This window comes from Aythya ferina (genome assembly GCF_964211825.1).
Source record: "Aythya ferina genome assembly, chromosome: 1".
In the NCBI taxonomy this organism is placed as follows: Eukaryota; Metazoa; Chordata; class Aves; order Anseriformes; family Anatidae; genus Aythya; species Aythya ferina.
In genome coordinates, this window is record NC_140296.1 from 166601795 (window position 1) to 166626704 (window position 24910).

General features: G+C 38.2%; 1 protein-coding gene across 1 annotated transcript in view; it reads right to left on the reverse strand.

Annotated features, from left to right (window-relative positions):
* Positions 1 to 24910, reverse strand: part of ZDHHC17 (zDHHC palmitoyltransferase 17) — a 71696-nt gene that overhangs the window by 27658 nt on the left and 19128 nt on the right. The window contains exons 3-7 of the mRNA XM_084516308.1: positions 15863 to 15985; positions 10615 to 10692; positions 9074 to 9218; positions 3827 to 3891; positions 2912 to 3074 (exon numbers count right to left, since the gene is read on the reverse strand). Of these exons, the coding sequence (XP_084372434.1) occupies positions 2912 to 3074; positions 3827 to 3891; positions 9074 to 9218; positions 10615 to 10692; positions 15863 to 15985 (574 nt within the window). The remainder of the gene's footprint in view (positions 1 to 2911; positions 3075 to 3826; positions 3892 to 9073; positions 9219 to 10614; positions 10693 to 15862; positions 15986 to 24910) is intronic.

Genomic DNA, 24910 nt, shown 5'->3' on the forward strand with positions numbered 1-24910 from the left:
TTAGTTTGCCAGCAAGCAGTAAGGCTTCAACAGATTATATTTTAAGATTAAGTGGTTAGACAGAAAGAATAGTCTGAAGCGTCATTGCCATAGGGAACTTTACATATGGACTTGCACAGACAAACCTACAGATACACTGCATAATCAAGAAACTACACCTAAAATCCATTCAATGATTAACAGATGTAATTTTTTTTTTCTAATAAATATCTTCTTTAAATGATAAAAGCTCTTTTCACACTTTAGGGAAAAACAAATAGGTGTTTCTGCTTATATTTAAGTAAAATTTATAGATTTCCCTCCCAATCTCAATAATAAACTGAGTCCTTGTGAAATCCTGTTCTCACCTGCCCAGTCTGTCTACTGGCACGGCAAGATACTTTACCTACAGAAAAATGAAAAAACAAAACAGAGAAAGAACAAAACAACAAAAAAAAACAACACTCCTTTGACTAATGAAAAGCAACTTCCATGTCCAACTGTAACTCAGGTCTCGAAAAGGAAAAAGAAAATCTTACTACCAAAAGAAAATTGTTATTTCTTGTCCAGCAAAATGCAAAGAGGATAAATAACAAGAACAAGACAAACCCACTTAATGATTAACTTGAAACAACTAAACCTGTGATATATGTACATTCTGGTGTTATTAATCCACGATGCTACTTTACATCATTTTACTTCCAAGATGGGCATTCTCTCTCTCTTTTTTTCTTCTCCAAAGTACCAAGCTTTATTCAAAAAGAGTGCAATTGTTTGTATTATTCTCTTACGTAGCCCCCAGTAGCTCTCTTGAACTGTCATGCAATGTGAAAGCAGCCCCTCACTGAGATGACTGGTTCCAGTCTGTTCCAAACCCAGAACGCCAGCACAGCAGGCACTTCGCTACCACACACTGCCTAGAGCCGATACCAGAACGGGCAACATGGACATCTAGCATTTCATCTATTTTGTAACTGGAAAAAGATGAAGGGATATCAGCCAGTGTATTTCTTTAACTTTAGCTGTCTTATTATTTCTGGTTATTTCCATGGACTAGCTGAGAAAAGGACTTCACTAAGTACCGCTACAGAAATTTGGAAATGACTGCATTAGAAAGAAGCCTTTCATGATTCCCTTATCTAAGGAAACATGAGCCACTTAAATGTTTTTTTCTTTTTTTTTTCTGCTGAACAGTCAAAGCACAAAACTGAATTCATATCTATCTGTCTACAGAAATCTACCAAAAATTTTATGCTTACTGTGAGCTTTTGCTGAATGTGAGATATATCACCCAAATCAGCTATCTATTATAAATCCAACAACAGTATGGCAAAACTACCACTGCTAGAATGATTTTGACATCTGAAGATCCTAGAAACCTATAGGAAGGCATGCAAGAAACTTTGACTCCACTGCAGAAGGCAGGCAGCAGATAACGAAATCAAGCACGTCTTCTGGTATGACTGGAAGGATATTATGATCCAGCAGGTTCAAAAGCCTATTTTTCTACTGAATGCTGCTGTCTGTCAATAATGAAGGAGAGACCACGAACTGCATTCAGGCTAGCTGATAGAATTTCAGTTGGCCAAACATACAAATTTGTATTACAGATTTCCTAAGAGTCCAGAAGCGTAGGTAAGGTGAGGACTTTCAAACTCTAGTTGCACTAATCGGTCTGGCAAGGGAAGCAAGTTATGACACAATGATTCCCACCACTCCCCCCCCAAAAAAAAAAAAAAAAAAAAAACAAACTTTTTTTTTTTTTTAACCAGGTGGCACAGGGAAGAGCTTCTCAACAGTTTGCAAGTGAGACGGGAAGCATAATTAATCCACACAACTGACCTTACAGACTAGGACGCGTATTCACATCAGTACACATCTACTGGATATAGAAGCTATAAAGTTACTAGCAAAATTAGATTGCACCCTTAAAAAGACTGTTCCATGCTGTTTAAGAAAATGGATGAATAGGTTTGTTTGTTTAAAGCATATGTCTATCACTTGTGCCAAGTGAAGTAAGGCCTAGTCATCTTAATTGGTAGGCGAAATGGTGAAAGGTCAGATTATTTTAATTAGATATTTAGTATTTTATATGTGTAGATGTACAGCAGTATTTTCCAATCTATCCACCCCACCTATAACATTAGGTGAAAAATACAAATATTTGAAGAGAAATGGAGTAGCGGAAAATTCCTTTTTCTAAAATTGCATTCTTCTGACAGCACAGAAGAAACAACTTAGGCGATGAAGTACATCTCATTTGCTATACGGAACAGTCTGGAGTCAATGGACAAGAACACTGCCGAGCAAAGCTTCAGTAGGCTCACCCTCCACCACTGAAGAAGCTCTTAAAGATGCCAGGTCTATGGCATAAATTTTAACAGCTCCGTGGCTGGTCTAACACACGCTAGAACAGGCCCTGTAAGTGCTGAATCTAGCTTCATTAAGAGGTTCTGGCAGAGTAACCAGGCAACTTAAAGTTCTGATGTGAAGAAGAGCCCATTTGCTTATTCCACTCTTTGTGATATTTTTCAGTCTCAAACTTCCTTGCTGCCACTGGGAGATGGACTGTCTCACATCTCACTCCAACAAAAAGACAGGTACTCCAAAATTTCACTAGAAGCCATTCAGATATTTTTTTAATCCAAATACACAGCATTTCATTCATGCAACCTAAATGTGCACCCCAGCTCCAATATATTTACACATAACCACTGTTAAACTATTTACGTGGGTACTTTTGAATGTTCAGATTGAATGGTTATGCATCACTATTAGCAAATACTGACTCCCAGATTAAAAACCAGTGGCATGACTTTTGGTCCATCTTCGTGATCTCCCCCATACCCACAGGAATCACCTACTCTTCAGATTTATCATAGGCTCTGCTATTTCTGCCATAAACCACTTACAATAAAAACAGACTGTTTACCTTTATATTCTGAGCATCAACATTAGCTCCAGCTTCTAACAGAAGACTAATAACTGTAGTATTTCCCGCTAGCACAGCCCAGTGCAATGCTGTGTTTTTGTGATATTTGTCTCCAAGATTAACAGAAACATTAAACGTAAGTAGTAATCGTGTTGGATCCACACTAGAAAGGAAAAGTCTTGTTAGATCTACAGAAGAACTCAAATACATTCCAACTTCTTGTTAATGAGTTCAGCTTCTATGAAGAATGTTTATCGAGTACAATATGTAATAGAAATTTAGAATTTAGCTGATGATTCTGAATGGCTCAAATTTTATCCCACCGAAGAGAAACCACATTCCTGCTGAATTTAAAAGGAGCTTGTTCTGGGATGCCATGAAACACATTTGGTATGCAATTCTGTTTTAATTTCTTTCAAAAACTAACAGTACTAAGAGAGATTTGTAAAAGCAAGCACAGGATTGTTAATTTGACAGAAAAAGTTCTAAATATGTCAAGACTTCTACTTCGCATTCCAAAAGATGAAAATAGAATAGGATGATAATGTTGTTAATAGTAGGTATTTGCAGAAGCTCGCTTATGCTCCTCTCAGCAAGCAAAGGAGACAGGCCTCTCCAAGCAGGAAACTAACTGAGACTAAATTGCTCTTTGGAGAACTGTCTTTTTACACCAACTTTCTCCAGTAATCTCCACAGGAAGATTTAGTTAGTAATCTAAAGTTCATATTAGTGAGTACATCTGAATGCTATCTTCACTCTGGAATAAGTCATAAATGAAGAAAGATAAAGTGGAAATTGCAAAAAGTACATTGGCTAGTTAAACCAAAGCACTTGCCAAAAACCAAAGCCAGTCACCATTATAAGCTACTTAGTTAATGCTAAAACGAAGTCAAAATTGAAGTAAGTTTATATTACCTATGTGTTCTGTAAGCTGCCCACATTAGAGGTGTCATTCCATTTTGATCCATCATATCCACATCCTAAAAAAAGAAAAATGTTGGTAAGATAAACAAGCATGCTCAAGCTCCAAGAGATACAAGGCTTGCAAATAAGAAGCAGTATTTTCTGACTAACCAAATGAGTTGGTGCAAACCTGGCAAGCTTTTAGCACATAGTAAAATAGTATTTAAAAATGAAAACAGACATCAACACCACCATTGCAAAACCATAACCATTGCAGTGTATCTTGGAAACTAAGGAACAACCATGGTATTTAAGGCTAGTCACGTCAACCATACTATTCACTTTCAACATAAACACATAAATAGATGGTGTAATACTGCACTCCAACGCAAGATAAACCTAAAGTAATGCATCAATATTTAATGAACTACTTGATAAATTTGCATTAAAAGCATGACTTAGCACCCTACATGGCTGAATACTAGCTGCAGCTATTTTTCCACTCACAGAGCAATTTTCCTTAGTTCTCTCAGGTCCAGGGGTATTTACATATTTGGATATCAACTTAATGGATGCCACAAAATTTTTATGCCAAAATAAAAGCTATTAATGAAAACAGTCAACTAATCTGTAATCAACTGGTGACTAAACTGATGACTAAAAATTAAAAACCAAACAAAAGCCACGCCATTTCATTATTTTGCTTAACTGAACCTATGTTCAGTTAGCCACAGAATAACAAAACAGCACCATCCAGGACATCTGAGTTCAGACAACTCTTTAAGACCAGACAGGAAAGTATCAATTACCTGCAGGGTTTTGTTCTGCCTTGCTAACATGGAAGTTGGGAATTCCTAAAAACGTTTAGAGCCAGATTAGACTCTCAGGCACATTTGGGCAAGTTCCTCAGCCTACCAACATTATATTGCTCTAAACTAACTTAATTCAAGACCTGAACAACTGTACTTAGAGGCAGTAGAGCTATATCAATATGTACTATGCTACTCCCCTCAGCCCTCATGTCTTGGTTTTGGCTGGGATAGTTAATTTTCCTTCTAGTAGCTGGTATGGTGCTGTGTTTTGGATTTAGGATGAGAATTATGCTGATAACACACCGATGTTGTAGCTGTTGCAGAGCAGAGCTTTCACAGAGCCAAGGACTTTTCAGCTTCTCATGCTGCCCTGCCAGCAAGTGGGCTGGGGGTGCACCAGGAGCTGGGAGGGGTCACAGCCAGGACAGCTGGCCCAAACTGGCCAAAGGCATGTCCCATATCATAAGGGGTCGTGCTGAACAATTAATATGGGGTGGCTGTCTGGGGCGGGTGGGACTGCTACTCCAGGACAGGCTGGGCATTGGTCAGCGAGTTGTGAGCGACTGCACTATGCATCACTTGCTTTGTATGTTCTCTTATTACTATTATCATCATCGTCATTATTATTAATCTTCCATTTCTGTCCTATTACATTGTCTTTATCCCAACCCACAAGCTTTTACTTTTTTTTTCCCCTCCCAATTCTTCCCCCCAACCCGTGGGGGGCAGGTGGGAGAGGAAGGCAGTGAACGGCTGTGTGGTGCTCATCAGCTTCCAGGTTAAACCATGACACCTTACTAGGAAAATTAGGTTGAAAGTGTTTCAGTATCATTTGCAAGAGACACCCTTGAGAGAAATCCAAAATGTAGATGATGATGCTTTCTACCTGCCCTCCATTCCTTCCAAACCTTCTTCTCTGCTCCAGTGTCTGCCAAACACCCAGCACCCTGGGACCCCCATGTAAGAAAAATATATCGGAAATAAAGTGATTGATGAAGGAGGAAAGAGAACCATTACTTTATTGCACAGTGTATTCAGAAACAAGTTACACGCACTGACACCAGCATCCAAGCCTGCTGGCTCTAGGTACGTGTAGCCTTTTGAGCCTCCTAGGGCTGCACAATTGTTGGCACTGCCTTCAGCCGCCTGTTGCCGAGGCTGGGAAGGAAATGAGAACCACAGCCTAACCTCAAGTTCGTTCATCTTTGAGAAGCACGCCTTTGATTCACAGGTCACACTGCGTGAACAACTCGTTTTGAAAAATGCATGAATTACTGAGACGTGAACAATCACTCTTTCATCTTTAGATTACATACAGAAATGCAAAGCTTTGTGGCCAACAACAGATGCTTGATTGCTTGGAAGGAGGTAGAAAAAAAACGATTCCTTTAGTGATTCCACCTGACAAATCAAAACTACACTTCACATACTACGTGACAGTAAAAAGAGGGGGAAAAAGAGAAAAGATGAGCTCCAGATTACTCCTTGCACAGATTATCTAAGCAGGCTGTACCTATTACTCATAATAAGCCACTAAGCTCCAGCATGGATGGAGGCAGATCCCTCTTCAAAGGAACTGTACCAAGAGACAAGGAAACTAAGATTCACTTGCATATGGTTTTATAGTCATACTAAATATGATGTACTTGTGGATAGAAGAGACGTGTCTAACAAAGCTCCCGTCAAAAATTCTTTGTTATTCTGCCAGATCATTACCACATCCACATAATAAAAGGGCACATTTCTGAAAGAAACTTATGTTGCTCTTCTGTACCAGAGGGCTGAGACAAAAAAGTAAACCTTCAACAGCCTGTACACCTCGGGAGACTGTTCTTTGTTCTGGTGTGTACCAACAGACATCTCAGCATTAACTTCTTGTTTAACTCTTGCTGACAGGTCAGCCTGGTACTGCTCACAGACAGGCATCTATGCTGTTAGAACAGGAACGTGAGCAATACAAGAACCAGATTTCACTGAGTACAGTGATGTAACAATCCAAAATTGTGCAGACTGATGCCTTGTGTATGTATTTCAAGTGTGAGAACACAGATCATAATTGGTAAATTATTAAAATTGTTTCCTATATAGGACAACTCTGGCTCTGAATGGGAACAACTTCACACACATAAAGATGAGCCAGATTTTAATCCTACAACATTAATAAAAAAAGCTTCTGGAGAGGCAAAAGTATAGGGGAGGAAACAGCCTCCTGCATGGAAAGGAGCTGTGGCAACTATTCTGCTGCTTGAAGCCACTTTTCAGAAGCAATCTAGCTGACGAGTTTGAATTCTGAATAGCAGCCAGAGATCACAGCAGCATTCAGGCTTACCAGGGCATGGAACAGTAGCGCTCAGACCAGCCCTGTGTTACAATACAGCCTTCTCAAAAGCACAAAAAGCATCAAAGGATGCTTTCCAGTTAGAAATGCGCTGAAAGGGACCAGGAATTTGATCATCTTCAGAAACATCGCTGGTTATTTCACAGATCACAGACCTTTGTATAAAGATTCATTACACGCTTGTGGAGAATAGGGTTCTGAGCAAGGAAAAGATCCCTCTTACATGGACTGTCAGCCAGGGAAAAGGAAACTTGGGCTCTCAAAGAAACAGCATATTTAAAAGCAAACAGTAAAGAAAATTTATCAGGAAGGTGGATGTAAGAATGAGAACATTTCCTAATTTGGGGAAGACTTGCTAGTTATTCACCGAAATAAGAGATTTGGCAGGGTCCTAGCGGAACAAACCGAATGCAGCCTGACAGGCAATTTACCAAGCAAGGTGAGGCACACAACAGAAGCTACCTTGTTCTCCTGAACAACAAAAGCTCTGTTCCGAATAATCTAGTCCATCAAACAGAGTCTGTTTTGACAGTCATGAAGAAGAAACATGACTGGCCTTACAATCCTGCAACTAATGTGCTGTAGGCTAGACCTAGGCAGTAAATGCCTGGTTTAGTAACTTCCCTGGCCTTGTGGATCCCTTCCAGCACGGGATAATCTATGATTCCATGCAACCCAAGAGTTTCCCTCTGAACATCAGGAAGAACTTCTTTATATGTGAGTGACTGAGCTCTAACACAGGCTGCCCAGAGAGGCTGTGGAGTCTCCTCCTTGGAGACCTTCAAAAGCCGCCTGGACGTGGCCCTGGGCAGCCTGCTCTGGGTGGCCCTGCTTGGGCAGGGCTTGGGCCTGGTGGGCCCCAGAGGGCCCTGCCAGCCTCAGCCCTTCTGAGATTCTGTGAAACTTACTTATTTGCCATCTAGTACCCAGTTCTCAACTGGGTTGAGAACAAAGGCAAGCCTAATCTCTGGATATAAGAGAACATGATCTCCATAAAGGCAAAAGACAAAAAAAAAAAAAAAAAAAAAAAGCTTGCAAGTAGTAGCGAAGTAAGCCCATTGTAGGAAAAAGCAGTTAGTTTCCAAACTTAAATCATAGTATTACTAAGGAGGTAAAGATCACTGGGACCAAAAAGCAGAATTAATGACCTTGTATGCACTTACTGAAGGATAATAAAAAGTAGAATCATTTATCTCCTACAGCTTCTACAGAAACTAAGTAGTTTCTGTAGTTAGATGTAGCACAACTAGATAAGAATCCGCATTAAAAGAAATTGATAAAGATCTGTTACCAAGATAATAGGTTGGAATTTTAAATAAATCTTAAAACAAATTCTTTTATGTCTATGTATGTACAGATGCACACACATGCAGCTTCTCTTGGACTGAAGCATTATATGCTCAGATAAATAAATAGGCCAAGTCTGTATATAAAAATCAGGGCAAACTAAATGCTCACAGGGAGGTTTCATAATCATGATAGAACATTTTAAAGGCTATTTATACCTTGTTGATGCTGTGCTTCACATGAGTTGGCACATATAGAACATCTGCAAGATTTTTCTGATATAAGTGCATGGCGTTTTCATTTTACATAGTTTGTGAACAAAATACAAAACTTGTTCCTGGTAAAAGAGCATTCCTCTCCAATTTCTATTTTACAACAGCAATAAGTAAAAGTTACAGACTGAGGTATCCACAAAAAGAGAAATGACCTATGACAACTCTGTCAGTGGATTCTTTACCCATGCTTGATTCAATGTTTCTATTTCCAAAATATTTTTTATTTCCAACATATTTGCTATATTCATCACTGTTAATATTTAAAGATTAACTTCAGTAGAAATAAAGAATGGTAAAAGACTATCTGCTAGAATTGGCATATATTATACCAAGATATGAATTAAAGCCAAAGTTCTCCAACCTCTGTTCCAGGAAATTAAGTTAACAGATGGTATATGTATCAATTAAAATACAGTAGTCTACAGTAAAATACATTGAATTAGTGAGGTTTAGTCAGGCAAATATTTTGCACTTCCTGAATGATTTAATTTTCAACTCTTTTCTTATTCTGAGTAGAATCTATTTAAATATATTATTTAAAGTTTACCTGTCCCTTTGCTATCAGGTAAGCAACAATTGAAGTATGTCCAAACTGGGCTGCCAAATGAATACAGCTACATCCTTCTCCATCAATTAGCGATGGATCTGCACCATATTTCATCAGCTGTACAACCATGGATAAGTGACCCTGTCTAAATGTAAAAGAACACAGAAAACAAACAACTGAATAACTATATGCAAAAAAAAATCAACTATTAAAATGTTAATATTTTAATAAAACAAATATGTTTAGAATTTAATTATACTACAGGAGCTTCTGAACTCTGACATATTTTGAAAACGGTGATTATCATGATTTGATTCTGCAACCAAGTATGCACACTCATTCAACACGAGCAAATTCTATGCAGCCAATGCATGCATCACACGCAATTGGCTTCGGTGAGTTGTGAATTAAAATACCAGTCAACTAAACACCCAAGTTCAATTTGGAAGTCTCTACTGTGCCTGCTTCAAATTCATGTATGAAACCTGCAGTTTGAGAGATGTCCAAATTGGCTATATAATCCTGTATTTTGTAGTGTACATATTTTAACTTTCTACTATTAATAACAGCACTAAAATAAAAATAGGAAAAAAAAGGAAAACGTAAGTCCTACTTTTCCTCTATACTACACTTAAAGCTCAGATATCTATTTGGTGCAATAAACATAGGCACATCCTTCCAGTTGATAAGGAGTACAACTATAACCACAGTGTTTCTGACATGAGCTAAAAAAAAAAAAATTTGAATCTGTCAGAAACAGTTCTGGAAAACACAGAACAACAGATTACAGCTATGAACACCAGAAAATTTAATCAAATATTTGTGCTGATAACATACACAAAATAGAATGCAATCTGTAACAAGAAATATACAAGCTAAGATCTTTAAAGGAGTGTTACAACCAAGTTGTCATCTTTAGTAAAGAAATTATCTTGATACATTATATGTTCTACAAGATAATTTTCTAAGCAACCTTTTGCAGTCTGCAGTTAAAAATGTCAATATGGACAGTGCTGCTTTCTTGTCCATTTCTAGGCAGTTGTCTGAAGAAGCAGACACCAGAAGGCTGTCTTCAATTTTCCCAGCCAGTCATCATTCTCAGATGACTTTCAACATTATAAACCTGATTTTAAGTGCATCTTAAAATATCCACACACACAATAGAAAGCTGCAAGGTCAATGTCATACAAAATCATCCCAAGCCCCAGCTGCACAAGCATTGCTGACCTTCAGAAGACTGACAAAACTAAGATCTACAAAGTAAGAATAAACCAAGGTGACTACAGACTCTAATTTTATTTTACTCTTTATCCTATCATAGAAGTCTTTCTCTGCATCAGACAAAAACTGAACTAATGCAGAAAGTTCTTGTAGCTCAAAGCTCAAACACACAACATTCATAGTGTGTGCAGTTATCAACAACTGAGTTCATTCCTATGCAAGTATTTCCATAAAATACAGCAATCACATAAAGCAATCAGTAGCAGATACCAGGTTAAGAAAAACACCTAGGAAAAAATATATAGAAGACTTTTCCTCACCTTGTTGCCCAGTGAAGTGGGGTAGAATTTAGATCTCCTCCAAGCTGATCAACGATAGCACCTTTTGATATATAGTATCTAGTACAACAAAAAGGTGAGAATTATTGCTCATCTTTGTTACACAGAAAGGACACAACAAAACAGGCAATTACAGGTGAGAACTTTTGCTTTCATATAAACTTCCTTCTTAGAGGTCAATATTTTTTGCCTTTTTGATAGGGCTAAGGAGAATAGGAACACCCCTTCCTGTGTTTTAAGCACACTGCTGCTTCCGAGGTTGGTTCCAACATAAAACAGCCTAGTTGTTCTACATACAGACCGTGCTACCATGTAAGTATCTGATAAAATGGATTCTTCTAAAATTTGTAGGGGTGCTTGCTAGGTTAAAAAGAATTCTGAATTCGTGGTAAAGGAAAATGCTGCTGGAAAACTAGCATATTTAGAAAAGTTTGGCAAAGATGACAAAACTACATATAATTCATCTCAGAGCATGTATCATCACTGCAACTCCCCGCTGAAATCACTGTTCCAAGAGCTCCTGCTTAAGTTACAATTTTAGCCAAGTAGTAAGATTTTACACGTTTCTCTGTTGTAGTACAGTATTAAATACAGGACAAAAACATTTGAATACTTCTAAAATATTTCTAAATGATGGGCTAGAGATTATCCTTTCCTCAAGAACATTTTTAAACAGATGGGAACAAAATATAAATTGTTGTAGTTAAATGTGGATTGCTTATTCAGTCATTTGTACTGTTTTGGCTAACTGCTTTCTTTGCTGTTTTATTTGGTACATGAAGCTGGCAGTATTATTTTTGCTTTGTGAAAGCAAAAATTCATGTTTTTAAAACCAGGTCTTCCCACAAGGCACAGAAATTTGGTTCTTCATTCACTACTGTAAATGCCAATGGCAAAGAGTTACAGCTAAAAGATCTTTGAAAAGTACTAGCTAGGTACAGATTTCTAAGCGCTTGAAAATTTTGAGTACCTGTGCCTGCAGTCTTTTTGCTTTCATAACACCTTTAAATATTACATGGATCCTCCTTTTCCTGCCCACACAAACCGGCCTTCAAATCCTCAGCATTGAGCTTCTGGCACCTCGATTTCCTCTAAGTGTTTCAAGACAGATGGCAAGAAGGACAACAAACAGAACAATCTGAAAAACGTTGCTCTAAGTAACTACCTTCTTCTTCTCGAGTGCTTATCTGTTCACAGAGTGAAACTTCAAAAAGAGACCACAAGTTACCTTTAGAAGCAGTACCTGAAGAACGCATTTGCTAACAATGTACAGGCTAAAAAACCTAATACCCTGATCAATACAGGACAGTCCACTCTACTGCTCTTCGACACCCAAGAACAGCAATGCAGTGTATCTCTCTGCTGAAGTTAAGCGTTTGGACTTTTCAAAGACAACAAGGAAGATTTTCTGAAAGTCTTGGTCCTGTGTAAGTGAAAAGGCAAAGCCTGTATGAGCTAAAGGGACAGCATTTCATTGCTGTGAAGCAAAGTCTCAGCTACCAAAGAACAAATTTCAAAAGATACCGAGAAGCAGATTCAGTCCATTTTAGGAAGGAGTTCCCAAGGAAATCTTGTCTAGATTAAAAAGACAACACAGACATTCACAGCCAAAGCTTGGATCCATCTCACTGATGTGACAGCCACTCATGGAGAGGTGAACATTAAACAGATTGCCTTCATTCAAACACTGGTCCCTGCAGAAACGCAGAATATGTTCAGATTTTACCGAGCAGAAGCATTACTTACTGGCTAGTACATTTTATTTAGAACGACGAACTTGCAGTTTGACAACTGGGAAAATACAAGGCGACTATCTCCTGCCAGATGGTACACTGAAATAACTCTTTACGTTTCCTTAAGGGTGTTCTAGACTAATTTGAGATTTATCACTGTATTACAGTACACATAGATGGGGAGTTTTTTCTGCAAAAGTAGTCTGAGAACTTGATTTCCTGGTCTAGATAAACATCTAAATAGGACAATTTTGTGCTTCATAAGAATGTTACTGAAAGGAGGAACTGAATGATTTGACTCTCACTTAGTCATCCATGCTAGAAGATAACAGGTGTGCAAGTCCTATTTAAGCAATCTACTTACATTCAAAGCAAGCAGATCTGTTAAGAGGTCGGCTTAGGAAGAAAATACTTCCACTGATCTCCGCATTACAGTCACTAAGTCTTCGTCATGCATTTGTAAACTGCCCCTGTTTGGATTCAGGGGCTGTGAAATTAAAGTGCCTGCAGTCACCATTGCTAGAAAAACTAGAAGGGAAATCCTCGTCTGGAGAAACAGGGACAGTGCAATGCAGTCACTAGGTAACTGTAGAGGTACAATGCTAATTTTTGCCTTTTCACAAAATTGAGTCAAAGACAGAGCAACGGATCAGTGTCATGATGAAAACAGAATGACATTATGTATGTCCGACGCTTGGGTGACATTTATCCCTGACCCTGTAGAAATAAGAGCAGGTTCTGTAGCTTTCATAACGAAGCATCTTCACTGGTATCTAGGCTGAATCCGAAGTTTCACAGCATGGATGACAAACTTCTGAGAACAAGAGGAGTCTAGTTCTAAGTTTGCTCTTTCCACAGACGAGCTGCTAAGCTCCTTCATCAGTATGACAACACAATATAGTCAATATCCAGTAAGACAAGCACTAAGATCATGAGACCATACTTAGACTCCTTCTCTGTGATACCAAGCTCACTGGCCACATATGTAATGGAATCATCCACTGCACATAATGGACAGAAATGGTGGAGACCTGGGGAGAGATGTCAGCACTCAACTGTAGGTGGAGAGATCTCCCTGTCATATAATAAAGAACTAAATACAGGTTTAGCTTAGAGCTCAGACTTCCATCTATCTAAACCCAGTATTTTGATTTTGAACTGTCTCTATGTCCGACAATCGCTAAAACAAGAAATTATTAGCAACACGCTCGGAGGGAAAAAGTCTTGCAAAATACAACACAAGAAGCACACGCTGAAGTACCACTCAAAAAAAAAAAAAAAAGAGAACTAATTAGAAATTTACAATTTGTCTGATTTTACGCTATGGATGAAGAAAAGTCCTCAAGCGTTTGGAGCTTTTTTTTTTTTTTAATAAAAAACTGAGTATTATATGAAATGTTACTGAACTAAAGCATAAGGTTGCAATCAAGTATAATGCAGGCAGTAGATTCATAACAAAGCTAATATGGAAACTATATGTAAGTTAATAGGGAAACATTATCCACAATATAGGCCTATTTTCTTCATATGCCTGATAGTACAATGATGTTTTTAAATGGTTATGGTTGTCTCAATGCCATTCAGCTTTCAGACCTTACAAAGACACATCAAATAAGACAGAAGACATTTATATTACAGATATTGCAACAGCTCAAATAAGATTAATAGTTTATTGCACATAATTAATTATGCATTCAAGTTGGATTTAAAAAGTGAGCTCAGGGAAAAAAAAAAAACACAACTGCATTTATAAGTTGCATTGGTATTAAAGAAAAATAGCAATCTGAGAAATTCTACACATTGCAGTTATTTCAAACCAAGTTCTAAGCTGCTAGCCATGAAAGACCCAAGAGAAACCAGGAGGAAAATGGAATGAAAAGGAAGAAAACAATAGAGTCTAAAACAATCTCACCAAGAAGGTTATTTGGCTAACCAGTGTTCTGCATCACTTTTGCAAGAGGCTGTCTTTCTGTGTGCCAGAAGGCACGCTGGTTACCCATCCTTAGTGAAAGGAAGATACCAAACACAGAATTACAGTTTCCATGATAAGTTCCTACCCACAATAAAGGCATAAAACCTCCTGCACTAGCTGTTGTTTCCTTCATTCAAGCATCTACAGCAGGTGGCCCAGGACCATGCCCAGGAGGCTTTTTAAGATCTCTTAGGAGGGAGACTGCACAAACTTGCTGGGCAGCCTGTGCCAGCGCTCAGCCACTTGCACATGGGTAAATAAATAAATGAAATATGATGTTCAGATGGAATTTCACGTTTTAATTTGTGCCCACTTCCTCTTGTCCTGTCAGACAAGGGAGAACTCTGGCTCTGTCTTCTTTATTCCTTTTCCATCTGGTATTTGTAGACATTACTAAAATCCTTTCCCCTGAGACTTCTCTTCGCCAGACTGAATAGCCCCAGCTCTTGGAGCCTCTCCTCAGACATCAGATGCTCCAGTCCCTTAATCATCTTTGTGACCCTGCACTGAACTCACCCCAGGTATACCCATATGTTTCTTGTACTGGATAACATTAGCCTTTTTTGCAGCAATGGTGCATTGTTGGCTCACGGTCAGTTTGCTGTGAACTGGGACCCTAAGGTCCTTCTCAGCAGAGCTAAATCTTCCTCTGTTTATCTACCTTTAACCTTCTTTTAAAAGAACTACATCAGAACAAAGTCCTTTAAAAACAAGAAGAGAAATATGAACCTGAGATCTGCAGGCAACTTCAAGAAACTCAAGATCTGTTCTGATGAAGACACTGGTGATGGAAATACATGGGGAGACCCCGCTTAAAATGAAGATGTTTTGCATTTGGTTTTGTGTGCATTTACATTCATTCATAAGAAATATTTTGAAAAGTGGACTGATTGAAGATGTGCAGTTTATACCAAATATCCTAGAATCTTGCTGATTCAGTAATATTTTGCGTCTTTAGATATAACTGTATGTACTTAATTCATCATCTTGCTACTGGTAGAGAAAACAAACATGTCCTGTATACAGTTCTGACTTATAAAACAGCAAGTACTAAGAATTAGTAATTCCTAGTAAAATGCAGAAATGTTATTAAACTCAGAACTTCTTGAAATGCTGAATGAAGAAGGATGCCCCTTCCATCATGTTAATCTCACTTATTTAAAATACATGCTATTACCTTGCATTAAATTTCACTCCCTAAAAAAAAAAAACGTTGGCACTTCAGCAAGTCCACCATGGTATAAAGGAATTACACATTCAGCTGAACAGCTATTCCACAGGTTCATCTCATCTGAGAAAAGCTTAAGCTCAAATACTAGACATTTAACAGGTTTTATTTTTGTTAACTGTGTCATCAAAATGGTGTCTGTAAAACACGCAGATCAGATCTTCTGTCTACTATCCCCTCCCTCAGATTTCAAGAACTAAAATTGACTTTTTAAGATAATTAGGACTAACACATTTAAAACAACAATATTTTCAAGGATACAATTAGTTTATATATCACTTTAAGCGTAATACATACTTCACCAGATCTATCCTGTTGTTGATTGCAGCCCAGTGGAGAAGCGTTACGTTTTCTTTGTCTGGTTGCCGTACATCATAACCTGCTTCCACCAACTCTCTACATCGTTCATATATTCCATACCTTGAAGAAGAAAATCAGATTTTCAAAGCTGTTACCTTGCATAAAAATGGATAAGGCAAACTCTGTAATGATGATAATGCACAACCTTCAACAGAAGAGAAACAAAGCAGAGACTTTCTGGTACTACGTGAATACAGATCTCTTACAACAGTAAGTTTCACTGGCAGAAGTTGTATTAACCAGTTCAAGATTTTACAGAAGAATTGTCTCCACAGCAAACTATACAGCAGAACAAGGTGAAATACAGCTCAGTAGGATGCCTAGTATAAAACAGGATTCTTCTCTTCCCAGGGACTCAGCTGTATTTGTTTCTCCCATGTCTGTTTTCCTTCCTTTCCCATCTCTTGAAGGCCAAAGTAACAGGGCCAACTGGTTTGAAAGTATTTTCCAAAAATCATCAGAATGGATAACAAGATCATCAGATCAGTTACAAACATTAACAGATCCCTGACACTTTGCATTTTCCTTCTCAGATAACAAACAGCAATTTGCCTAATGTAAGTTAGTACTGTTTTATCATATCCCTTCAAAATTCTCTTTTAATATGAAATTAATGCTTTAATTAAAGACAACTATTAACTGTGAGCTAACTTCATTAAAAAAATTGCCTATATTTTGAAAGTTGAAACAATTCAGGAATCATAAATATCGCGTATGCATCTAACATAGGACTAACTCCAATATTAAATACCATTTGTCCTGATGCTTATGCTGTTTCACTCCTATTTTTAGTGGTAATAAAAGCAATGTAGAAATGCTTGTTAAGATTACATTTGAAAGTATATACAACCCACAAGAATTTCCTAAGTCTCAAGGAGGAGACTGGTGCCAGGCACAACCTGAAGTCAAGTTCAATGCTTCCTCTCTTTGTGACACCTGACTTCTGCAATAACAGAAGATTAACAGCCTCTCAAAGTTGGAATTTAAGTATGTTTTCCTTATGTTGCTTTCATATTCCACTGCAGAAGACACAGCCTTAGACAACTGAAGGCCCCTTTGCTCCCCTTGGGTCAGCTGGCAAAACTGGCATCCAGACCTTTTTTCCAGGGTAGTTCCCATTCTTGCTTTTTCTTCAATGTGTTTGAGTGGCTCTTCAACCCAGACACAGTCCTGCCGTAGTGAAGCCTCAATTGAATCAAGTCATATAACCTCAGGAATGCTTTCCAAGCCCACTCCAGGTTTGAAGCACATTAATCGGACAGTATTGGAAAAAAAAAAAAAAAAAAAAAAAAAGAAGTGCTATGCATAACAACCTCCTTAAATCATATTTTCTACTTCTTAGGAAAGTCACACTGGAAATTATGAAAAATGCTAGATATTGCTGTCATGCCTGTAATCTTTCAAAAGCATTACAAAAGCAGAACAAAGACTGCTGCCTGCAGCACATACAAACTGGAAACAAGCCTGTATAGCTTGGTTCTTCAGACTCAGTAAAAATGCAGCAGTCATGAATTATTTTGACAATAAAGCTTTGTTTTTAAGCGGCTGGGGGGAGAAGGGGAGGATGGGAAGGAGAGGTTTGGTTTATGAAGACTCACAAATATGCAACCAGTTAGACAAAATACATCCAGTCAGACACATGTAACTGCCAGGAAAAGTGATAAGGCTTTAAGACCGGCCGATCTCTGACACTTGTTTAAATGGGTTAACGTGATGCAATTCTTGGCTGGCCCTGCAGCCGCAAGGGCCACTGAAACAAGTCAGGACAACTAGGGGCAACTCAGCCAAGAACGAGGAGACAAGGCAGTAAAAGAGATGCAGTGAAAGCAGGACTTCTAGAATACAAGAAAGCAAATTCTGACCTTGCCACACAGTATGTAGAATAGAATAGTTCAGGAGGTCACCTCTCAGCCTCCTCTTCTCCAGCCCAGGCAGCCCAAGGGCCTCAGCCTGCCTTCATGGGACAGGCTGCCAGCCCCGCTACCAGCTTTGTCGTCCTCCTCTGGAGGCTTTCAAGCACCTTAACACCCTTTTTTGTACTGTGGAGCCCAGAAGGGCACGCAGTATTCAAGGTGAGGCCACACTAACACTAAACATAGCGGGAGAATCAAAAGGGTTTCACCAGCCAGCTATGCGGTGTTCAGCACACCCAAGCAGTTTGTCCCCATGGCTGCCAGGGGCGCTGCCACTGCTAAGGCAGGACTTTCCTCTGATGAACCCACATTGACTATGCCTGATAATAGCTTTGTTCTTTAACTGCTTCTCGGTAGCATCCAAGATAATCTTCTCCATAACCTTCTGAGGGACAGAGGCTAGATTAACAGGCCTGTAGTGTCGTGCGGCCTCCCTCATGCCCTTCTTGGTAGATTTGGTGTAATGACGGCTAGCTTCCAGTCAGCAGGGACTTTCCCAGACTGCCAAGTCCTTTGGTAAATTGTTGAGAGGTGTCCAGCTGTAATATCTGCTAGCCCTTTCAAGCACTCTGCTATGAATCCCATCAAGCCCCACTTACTTCCAAATATTCAACTGATAAAGCTGCTCCCTAACAATTTCAGTAGCCACATATGGAAAGCCATTTCTTCCCCATTCATGGTCTTCCAACAGAGGACTAGGCAGCTCACAATCTATCATTAATGCTAAAAACTAAGGCAAAAGAAATTAAATGCCTCAGCCTTTTCCTCATCCTTAATTGCCAGGTGACCATCTTCATAAAGTATCAGTCTAATGTTTTCCTTAGACTGCCTCTTGCTGTTCACATACCTGAAAAAGCCTTTTTTTTATTGTCTGACACCACCTTGGCCAGTCAACTCAAGCTGGGCTTCAGCATTTTTTGGTTTCTCTCTACACAACCAAACTGCAGCTCTGTACCCTCCCTGTGGAGACCAGACCTTGCTTCTAGAGGTGATATATTTTATTTTGATGCCCTAGTCCCAGGAAGAGTTTATTATTCAACAAAGCCTGTCTTCTGCCCCACTTGTTTTACTTGCAGGGGCAATGGGATTGTCTGCTCCTAGGCTTTTAAATGGTGGTCCTTGAAAACTGACCCACTATCACAGACCCCTAAACCCATCGGAGCCAATTCCAAAGGGATACTGCCAACTAACTCCCTGAGTAGCTTAAAGTTTGCTCTTTTAAAATCCAGGGTGGAAACATTGCAGACCTTTTTTCACATTATACCAAAATTTTTGAACTGCTTCATGATCACTGTGGCCAAGACAGCCACCTCCTGTCACATCTCCCACAAGGCCTTCTCTAATTCCTGTCCTAAGTACTTGGTGAGCCAGCTAGGAAAGGTGGCCTCCTACATCTGATGTTTGAGAATTATCTTCAACATGCTTCTGGAATTTCCCAAAGTTGCTCGTCTGTATATCACATTGGCATATTACAGCATCTGGAGTTCGTAACTGATTATAAAATATGTAACAAGGTATAACTTAATAACTCCAATTTATTGTCATGAGAGGATGTAAGGATCTAGATAGACAAAAAACAGCTGGCAAAAGGTTAGGAATTTACAGCAATTTGTTCCTATTACTGGAAACAGTATGCTCTCTACAATTAAATAGAAGAAAACACTGAATCTGATGCAGCCATGGTTTCTTGAGCTCCGTCCTAGAAATGTAGCATTCTTCTCTTAACACACTACACAGTTTTTCTTTCATTAGTCTGCCATGGCTGACTTCACTTTGTCTTCTCCAAATGTTAGTGATGCACTGTTAGATTACAACATTTGAAAGCCACCTATTTCAGACAGTCAGCATACTCACAATGTTGCTATAAAGGTTGTATTCCCTTCAAGAGAGAAGAAGGAAGACAAATCCTCTCAACAGATCAGTATATTAGTACAACAAATTCAGCATCTGGGTGAATTCTGAAGGATGGTAAGCATCAATGGAATATAATTTAGGAATATAGTCAATACTGCTGAATTTGTCTTGTTCTTGAGAAAAATGGGACTAGTTCTTTCAGAGCAAAAATCCCATTGTGCAAGTTCATTTCATTGTCACAGTCTAAGCCAATTCAGTAACTATAGTATCTTGTCACCGTAAATTATATTCTTAATTTAATACTTTCAATAATAGTGTCCTAGAATCCCTTTGTGTCTTAAATTTGTAATCTTTGGTTTTTGTCTGCAAGCACGCAGTCTTAAAAATAGACGCTGCCAGCTTTGCCATAGGAGCAACATCAAATTTGGTCACAGTAGTAAGAAGGTCTCTCTCTTCAGCGAGCACATCACCACACCAACAACCAGCATATAAGCCAGGAGCCTCCTCCCTTATCTTACTATCACTGCAAATACAATCAAAGCTGTTTTAACTGGAAATGCAATTAATACAAAGATTTTTTTTTGTTTCACCTTTTAAAGTTTCATTCCCACGAACAATGGCAGTTAAATACTAACATAGCCTTTCACATATATATTTTTTTTGGTGTGTTAAACAGTAAGACAGCTTTGTTTTCAACAGCAAAACTGCTCTTGAGCAAACTCAAGAGCTGCCTAACGGACCTGGAACAATGATGTTGAGAGACAAGAGAATTTCAGCTGTTGTATACACTCCAGAGCCCCAGATTGGCTAGACGGTTGTGGCTATGTTGTAAACGTGGTTAAAAAAACACAACACCCTTCCATTCAAACTTAAATTATATTGCTAAAGCTGGTATGTATATAAACTCCAGAGGCTGAATCGAGCAGGCAAAGAATACATACTTTTGTCACAATCTGACCTTCATCCCCTATGGATGGATGAAATAAAAACAGGAGTAATCGTCACTTTGGCCAGCCCTGACCAATTTGAATTATTTTCTATGTATCTTTTCTTTCCTTAGTGTCTGGTACACTATGAATAATAAGAAATGGTGAGGACAAAAGCCAGTTCTCAAATGTATCCAATTTATTTATTTCTGAGCAAGATTCAGCATAGATCCAGCATATTTTTGTTGCACTATTTCACAATGCATACAAATCTCATTTTTAATGATACTGGTTAATAAAACTAGCAGAAAAGTTAATCTTGCAATAACAAAACCATAATATTTGAGCACAGAGAATCAATACTGCAGAAGCCTCAAATGTTATTAATCTTATTAATGTTTAATACTAATGTTCATAATAGTTATTTAACACACTTCTAGCAGTTGGAATTTGCTCAAGGTCACTGCAAGCAGAAGGTGCCTCTTCACTCAGAGTTGAAAATCACAAAGCAAGAATTAACTTGTTCTGGAGTTAGTTCTGGTCATAACCCACCATATACTTCTCCACCTGTGAACATTAGCTGTTTCTCAATATTTTCATGGCTTAAAAGATCTAAAAAAAAAAAAACAGCCAGCAATGAGCTTTAAGTTACTATGTTATCATGGTACCCCTCCTAGGTCATCATGTTCAAAGTTGACTCCAACTTGGATGAAGCAGAGCTACTAGTGCTAATCCATAAGAAATGGAAATAAACAGACCTAAAATATCCCCAATTACACTTCCACTTTTAAACAGCTTATGGCTTTTCCTAGTTTATAGGAAACTCCATTCACTCCTCTCTAGTGAGAGCAGGTATCAGAGAAACTAAACTGGTACAGAGCCCATCCTTGGATTTTATAGAGACAGAAGAAATACAAAGACCTGCCACGCAGTTCCAGGTGAAGTACTTACTAAATTGAGTAAAATGGAGTAAACTTATATTACTCTACTGCAACAGCAAAGGCAAAAATGGCCCATTTTTACCAGTGTATTGAAAATGTATTTTCAAATATATGAGTGGCCTGCTTCTGCCTGCTTCTACTTTTCAAAAACAGTGGAAACGTTACATGAATAAACTTGAATTTTGCTATAATTGAATACAAGGTGCCAAGGGACTACAAACATCTTGCAGATGTTACAATGTGAAGGGTTAAGAAAGTAGTGCTTTTAACTCTAGTTAAAAGAAAGAAAGTAGTGCTTTTAACTCTAGCTAGATGTCTTTGGACACATAAAATAGCCAATAGAAAGTGTCCTTCACATCAATGTGTATTAAAATTAAACTATCATTCTTACTCCAGCACAAGCTTCTGCAAAATAAACAGAGTATTTTTGGTGTAAATCATGCCTAGATCCAGTTTATGCAACTTATGAGGAATACATTTATAGTGGGAGAAAAACACAAATACTGATGAACTCCTTGCATCAATAACATTGACTGAACTGCTCTTTTCCATACAGTCTTAATTTGATTTTAAGAGGTTATCAGATTTGTAGATCAGCGTATAAGCAAGTTAATTTAGTAAGTGCTCAAACTACAAACTAAGAAGATAATGCACATGAACAGTCCAACGTGGCATGAAACAAAGAACAAAATATTCTTCTGGAAAAATGTGTGGAGCTTGCAAGCTCTTATCATTTTGACCTGCTGAGAAACATAAAAGCAAATGCATCATTTTACTAACACTTCTATTTCTCTGTAATCATGTGCCAATAAAGTCTTCATCTCAAAGCGGAATTCTACAATCAAACAGCATGTAGAGAGTGGAGAGGAATTAAACATTTTCATCATCAACATTAAAGTTTAAGAAGCTATGTTCCCCATTTCAGTATGTGTTGCAGCAATAAACAACGCTAGTTGATTTCACAGGAGAAGCTTTTAATAATGTAGTACATGAAATACAGCATGAACAGTGACTGAAAAAGATTAAATGACTGACTAGGTACTCATATGATGCGACTGACTGCTTCCTGTGTGGGTTATCACAAACACGATAACAGACAACTCTAGGCTATGGTGAAATTCACCCTCTGTCAAGAAGCCTGCAATTTAAGTGGTCTTACATTAAATGACAAATATTTTGGAAGGCACAATCAGACAGATTTGTCTTTTTTAAAGTGTCAGGTTTGTTTTGGTTTTTAAAGAAACAGAAAAATGCACAAGACTATTATTATAATTAGCTCTCAGATCAGTCCTGAGAACAATAGGATTTCATTTTATTAACAGTAAGCACCCCAGCTGCCATCTGATATCATTGCACTGAGAAAACTTAGATCCTTCAGGGGAGGTTTTGAAGTGTCCTGGGGGGGGGGGGGGGAACACAGCAAAAACAAAACAACTTTGCTGCCAATCCTAGCTGAATACACATTTGAATTCTGGGGGGAAAAAAAGCCAAAACTAAGGAGACTGAATATAATTTTTATTCTGTTTTTCTGTATTGTCATTGAAGTTACTGAACTGCTTGGGGAGGGGAGTTCTAGGAGACACATTAGTGTTCTTTTTTTTTTAAAAAAAAAAAAAAGTTTTTTGTGGCATCCAACTTACATTAGAACCAAACTGAAATGTAAACTGAACCAGTTATTTTAATCTAAGTAAACAATGCTATTTGAGGACAAGTGGCAGAGGATAAGATCACTCATTTTTTATTAACAAGAAAGAGGTAAAAAGGTTATAGATGTACAAGAGGTTAAAGAGGTTATATTTCTACAGAAGTAACTACATTGTTCATTTTAGCAGGAACTACGCATTAGTGATGCACCCTTTCACCATTGCTATTTATCATGTGAAACTTCACCTTCAACAGTAATGTGGAGACCATTTTTCTTATTTATTTTTTTTTTTAATTGGGCTGAATTAATATATTAGCTGAATTAATATATTAGCAGCTTTATTTTACTACAAGCCTTATAATACTTAGTTTCTCTCCCTTAAGGCCTGATGTCTTATATAACATGGTCTTCAAAACTTAGTAAATACTTAAAATAAAGGTGAGGTATCCGTCTAGTCTGGGAGGTCCCAAGGAATACCACTAGCATAACTTGATCGTATACCCATGCTGAGTCATCTTTCCCTGAGCTATTAAGCATTTGGGCTGTGATAGAAAACAGCAGTCCTCTTACAGAGGAGAGGACTTCTCACCAACTGCATCACACAAAGACTGTGGAGGAATGTAACACATAACTCACAGCCCTACTAATTGTCAGAGGAGACCAGAAAAGAATTAAAGCACCTCAGCTGAAAGCACAGATCAACCTAAATCTGAGGGATAATGACAGAGACATTTATCTGAGACAAATGTGTTTCAGGGCTTCAAGCATACAAAAATGAAAGCAGGTAATTTGCAAAATCATCGCTTCTGCTGTCATAGTTCCATGCCCTTAAGAAGCAGCCAGTTCAATGTTATACCAGTGCTTTAATTTCTAAGAATCCCCTGATAAGAAGATTATAGGTTGTAGTGTTACTATTAAACCCTATAGAGCAACAACTGCAGGGTCAGTCAACATCTACATCAGGAAGTTAAATCCCTAAGAATTCAAAAGGTGAAGGAAAGTACATACTTCCTAAACCTACATGTGGCCTATGTCAAATACTGAGCTGCAAAGGTGCCTTCAGTTCAAGGAGATGACTTTTAGGAAAGAAACTAAAAGCTGTTTTTTTCTTTTATAAAGAAAGGCAAATAGCTTGGCAATAGAGTAGGATTTCAAACTAACAATAGTTTTTAAAAATGAAATTGTATCATCTCAGCTAACTGAAAACCACGGGTCAAAGGGATGGTGGTGGTTTCTGAACAGTGAACAACATAAAGTTGAAAAGTAGTTCTATGACAATTCTTCTGAAAGTCTTGTGAGTCAGTACGTATTACAGGACTACACAGATTTGTCTTCTATACAATTAATCTGTATTGAAAAAGCAATTATTAGCTGAATTTTCTTTACAGTTTACTCCTACAATTCTTTTCTCAGCAATAAAGTCAGTTTCATAGCACCACTGAAAGTGCAGAATTAGAGATGATGGAGGAAGCTACATACAGATGCAGTCTTTCTAACCCATAAATGATGCCAAGAAATCAAGGAAATCCTCACATTTGCTCATCAATATGCTGCCCACTTACCTCTTAACCATCACTTAGAGAAAATAAACACCAGTACAAGCTGGAGGAAAACTGTACTTTCTCTTCCAACGATCTGCCCAGCAACCACCTATATTTACAACTTATCACAATGCTTCCTACATGTTTCTCACATTGCTCATAAAA